Below are 4,858 nucleotides of genomic sequence, written 5' to 3'. Positions count from 1 at the left end.
CTGTCTGCTGGGCAGCCTGTTCCCCTCCAGCCTCCCTGCACGTCCTTCTGCTGTTTGATCTCCTAAGGCAGGGGGTTGCTGTGCACCCATGCTGACCTCTTGCCAGGCCCTGCTCGACTCCCTGACCATCAGATTAGTTTCTTCCTGGGATTTGAGGATGCTGTCCCTGAATATCCAAGAGAGTTTAACAGCCCCTTTGTTCTCTAGGACAGCCCAAGGAGATCCTCCAGTAACTGAAATCAGTTCTCCTGCAGGACTGCACTGTTGTTCTGCAGTTGTCCTGCTTCTCCACCATCTCACGGTCACTGCAGCCATGGCCGCCCTCATCCTTAGATCCCCAGCCTGATCCACCTTGTCTGTCAGTAAGAGACCAGCCCTAGCCAGCTCGTCCAGTGTTTGTCTCAAAATGCTGTCTTCCACATCCTGCAGGAACCTCCTGGGTTGCTTGTGCCCAGCTCTGCTGCCCTCCCAGCAGACCAAGAGATGGTCCAACTTGCCATGTAATCCAGGACCTGTGACCATGAAGCTTCCTCCAAGGCAAGGGCTGTGCACGCCAGGCTCCCCTCTGCACAGAGCTCATCTCCACCTCCTCATCCACCCGCCTGCCTTCCTGAGGAGCCCTGCCCACCCATGGCTGCCCTCCCACCACCGAGCTGTCCCACCAGGGCTCTGCAGTCCCCATGGGGAGCACGTTGCTGCCTGCCCAGCAGAAACGACAGTGCTGGGTAGCAAAGAGGAGAGGCAGGTAAAGGGGCAGTGTGTGGGAGGTTGGCTGGGAGGTGACCCCTGGTGCCAGAAGAGGATGATGCAAGGTGGGGCATCATGGGAGGGAGGTGGATTTTGAAGTCACATCTTTGGAAACATCCCAACTGGGTACGTGGTGAGACAGGCCTGGTGATGTCACCTGGATGCTGGAAAACACCCCCAGCAGTGCTGAGAGCTTGGGAGACGGGAGATGCAGGAGAAGGGGAAGATGAAGCGGCTGGAGGTGGGTTGTGATGCCACTTCTATTGCAGTTACCTGGGGTAGATGTAGGCAAAGCCAACATGGCCAGATTATTACTTGTGAGGTCACCCCATGACAGCAATGTGATTGGCCAGAGGTAGGCAGGTATCATGAGGTCATCAAGGACACCAGACGGGAAGGCTGCAGAAAGATGAGTGAGCCCCTGGGGAGGCCCTGCCCTGGGCTGAAACCACCTGTACGTGCCACGGGAAACTGTGGGACATGCATGAGAAGCTGAGGGATGTGAGAAGGGACCAGCAGTATGAGCAGCTCCGTGTGTCCCAGCTGGGCCTCACAGGCAACTGCAGATGTGACCAGGTTGGCCAGACTGCACAGAGGGGAGCACTGGGGACTGTCTGGGCAGTCAAGTCTTGCAAGGCCATCAGTGCCTGGAGGAGCCACCAGTGATGCCACCGAAGTCCCAGAGGACCAAGGCAATGGAATCCAAACTATCAAATTTGAGTGCAAGTGGAGAAAACCTGAGCCCATTGGGGAAAAAGTAACTGATGATGGTTATGAATTGTGAGGAGATTGGGGCAGAGAAATTTGGATCGTGGAAGAAGCAGCCTGTGGAAGAGTGGGGAGGAGGGGGATTCAAGGGACCAGCTGCCCGTGGGGAGGTGGCTGGTCAGTGCTGTTCTGGCCAAATCCCCTGCCTGAGCACCATGGTCTGTCCTGCTTAATAGAGTGGTTTCAGTTGGGGTAGAGTTACTTATCTTCATAGCAACTTGTATGAGTTCGTTTTACATTTGTGATGGAAACAGTGTTGGTCCCACCCCAATGTTTCAGTCATTGCTGAGCAGTGCTTGCACAGTATCAAGGGGTTTTCTGCTTCTCACACCAACCCCACCAGCATGTGGGTTGGGGGTGCACAAGAAATTGAGAGGGGACATGGCTGGGACAGCTGAACCAAACTGACCAAAGGCGTGTTCCAAAACATATGATACCATGGTCAAAAATAAAATCTGGGAGAAGAAAGGGGGGGAGGACATTTGGAGTGATGGCATTTGTCTTCCCAAGTAACCATTATACGTGATGGAGCCCAGCTTTTCTCAGGATAGTTGAACATCCTTCTCCTGATTCCTTGGTTTTCTTTTATTACATGCATAGATTTTGCTTTACCTATAAAACTGTCTTTATCTCAACCCATGAGTTTTCTTTTGTGTTTCCGATCCTCCGCCTCATCCTGCTGTGTAGCAGTGAGTGACAGACTATGTGGTGCTGAGCTGTCTGTCAGCGTTAAACCACAAAACTAATTAAACGCCGCTCCTGGCTCTTTGCTGTGTGAGTGGGCTCACTATTGTGTGTGCGTTTGGGTGTGATGGCATGTACACACCTTCTTGGTCAATTCTAAGTGAGGCTAGCAAGGAGGAGGAGGACACCAGGATCTGGAGAAACCCAGAGTTGGAATGTCCAAGTGGGTAATATCTCTGAGTCTGGGCTGACCCAAACCCCGGGTCCACACTGGAGGGACCACAGGGGTGTGTGAAACTGCAGGTAAGTTCTACCTGGCATGACCACTCGTGCAACCTTCACACCAGATCAGTCTGAGAGGGGCAACAGGACAGGGTCAGTTCTGTTGCTCATGGTTGTGTAAGTGCTGCTGTTGGTGTGGTGGCTGTGAGGGTGCTGTTGCCTGTTGGAGTTGGTCTGTGTCAGATTGTCTGTGTCCATCTTTGTTTCCCTGCAGATACCTGCATTTAGTGCTTTCCCTTTGATGACTCCGCCTTGGGCCATGTCTCACTCTGTGGGGTCCTGTCACTGCCCACCTCAGGCACAGCCGGTCCGTGTGTATCTCACGGGCTCTTGGGCAGCTCCAGATTCCTCTCCTGGAGGATTGTCCTCTGCCCCATCATGCACTAGGACAGCCCAGTGTGGCTGTATCTCATGACCACTCCCCATCTCCACTGTCAACAGACAGCAAGGGTTGTGTCTTAAATCAGAACTCTGTTGTGAATCAGCTTCCAAGGTGACATCGAGCTTTTTCCTCAGGCCCTTTTGAGGGAAATTCCTGGGCCTGTTGTTGAAAACAGCTTTGGAAGAACAACCAAATCTTGAGGAACTGCACTCTGGAGATGTCATTTTGTTACAGAGATGCTATGGGAGACTAAGCTCTGACACAGTGTTAGAAAAACATTTATACAGGTTTCAGGTGTTTTAAAACTATTTATAATGGGTTCATTATTCAGGATAGTGAGCTAAACATGAACAGTTATGTACAAACATAATAACCATAAATAACAATATGGGTTATACTAACAAAGTAAAAGGGATAAAACAGGGTACAGGCCTGCATTGGGATACAATTAGACATCATTTGTGGACAGTGATGGAAAGATGGTCAGTATTGACAAACGCCCATGAAATCACTTTCCTAATGGACTCCTTGAGCTCCTGGTTCCTCATGCTGTAGATGAGGGGGTTCACTGCTGGAGGCACCACTGAGTACAGAACAGACACCACCAGGTCCAGGGATGGGGAGGAGATGGAGGGGGGCTTCAGGTAGGCAAACATGGCAGTGCTGACAAACAGGGAGACCACGGCCAGGTGAGGGAGGCACGTGGCAAAGGCTTTGTGCCGTCCCTGCTCAGAGGGGATCCTCAGCACGGCCCTGAAGATCTGCACATAGGACAGCATGATGAACACAAAACACCCAAATGATAAAGAGACACTAACCACAAGAAGCCCAGCTTCCCTGGAGTAGGACTGTGAGCAGGAGAGCTTGAGGATCTGGGGGATTTCACGGAAGAACTGGTCCAGGGCATTGCCCTTGCACAGTGGCAGTGAAAATGTATTGGCCGTGTGCAGCAGAGCACTGAGAAACCCAGTGGCCCAGGCAGCTGCTGCCATGTGGACACAAGCTCTGCTGCCCAGGAGGGTCCCGTAGTGCAGGGGTTTGCAGATGGCAACGTAGCAGTCGTAGGACATGACGGTGAGGAGAGAAAACTCTGCACCAAACAAGAAAAATACACAGAAGACCTGGGCAGCACATCCTGCATAGGAAATGACCCTGGTATTCCAGAGTGAGTTCACCATGGATTTGGGCACAGTGATGGAGATGGAGCCCAGGTCGAGGAGGGAGAGGTTGAGCAGGAAAAAGTACATGGGGGTGTGGAGGTGCTGGTCACAGGCTATGGTGGTGATGATGAGGCCGTTGCCCAGGAGGGCAGCCAGGTAGATGCCCAGGAAGAGCCAGAAGTGCAAGAGCTGCAGCTCCCGTGTGTCTGCGAATGGCAGGAGGAGGAACTGTCTGATGGAGCTGCTGTTGGACATTTGCTGCTTCTGGGCATGGGGCACTGTCACAGGAGGGAATAAAAGCGACATGTTAGGGGAGACTTCTCTGAGCAAAATCAAAGCCATTTCTCACACACCCTCCCCTGCTCCACACCTCTTGTCCTTTTCCAGACCTTCCTTCGGGTCCGTGGCTGAGCCCTGGGTGGTGCTGGCTGGAGGTGCCGTGAGGAGCAGGGCCTGTGCCCGCTGACTGCCCAGGAGTCAGCCCTGCTCTGCAGCAGGGGTCATGGAACGGGGGGCAGGGGACGGACCTGGGGTTCAAAGTTGTCATCTGAAACTGCTGCTGGTGCAGAAGGGCCTGTCAGCATCTGCACTGTCACCAAGAATGAAACAGGATGGTAAAATGAAGTTTGAAATGCTTGGGGTTTTGACAGCTTCACAGAATCACAGATTAGGGATTGGAAGGGACCTTGAAAGATCATCTAGTCCAATCATTCAACTCCCCTCGAGAGTGTTGTTGGGTGTCAGAAACCCTCAGCATTTCTGCTGTACTCAGAGAGAACAGAGCGAGTCCTGCGAGACCAGAGGATGCCTGTGGGTCAGTGCAGAGTGAGGGCAG

At 52.7% G+C, this 4,858-nt stretch overlaps 1 protein-coding gene across 1 annotated transcript; it reads right to left on the bottom strand.

Moving 5' to 3' along the window:
• Positions 1–3,318: 3,318 nt before the first annotated feature.
• LOC135999533 (olfactory receptor 14C36-like) lies at positions 3,319–4,353 on the bottom strand. Its single transcript, XM_065653103.1, has one exon. The coding sequence runs from the start codon at positions 4,327–4,329 to the stop codon at positions 3,319–3,321; it is 1,011 nt and encodes a 336-aa protein (XP_065509175.1). The 5' UTR covers positions 4,330–4,353.
• Between the last annotated feature and the right edge of the window lie 505 nt (positions 4,354–4,858).

The sequence above is a fragment of the Caloenas nicobarica genome, chromosome 28 (genome assembly GCF_036013445.1).
Source record: "Caloenas nicobarica isolate bCalNic1 chromosome 28, bCalNic1.hap1, whole genome shotgun sequence".
Taxonomy (NCBI): Eukaryota; Metazoa; Chordata; class Aves; order Columbiformes; family Columbidae; genus Caloenas; species Caloenas nicobarica.
This window is presented reverse-complemented; position numbering and strand designations above follow the sequence as displayed.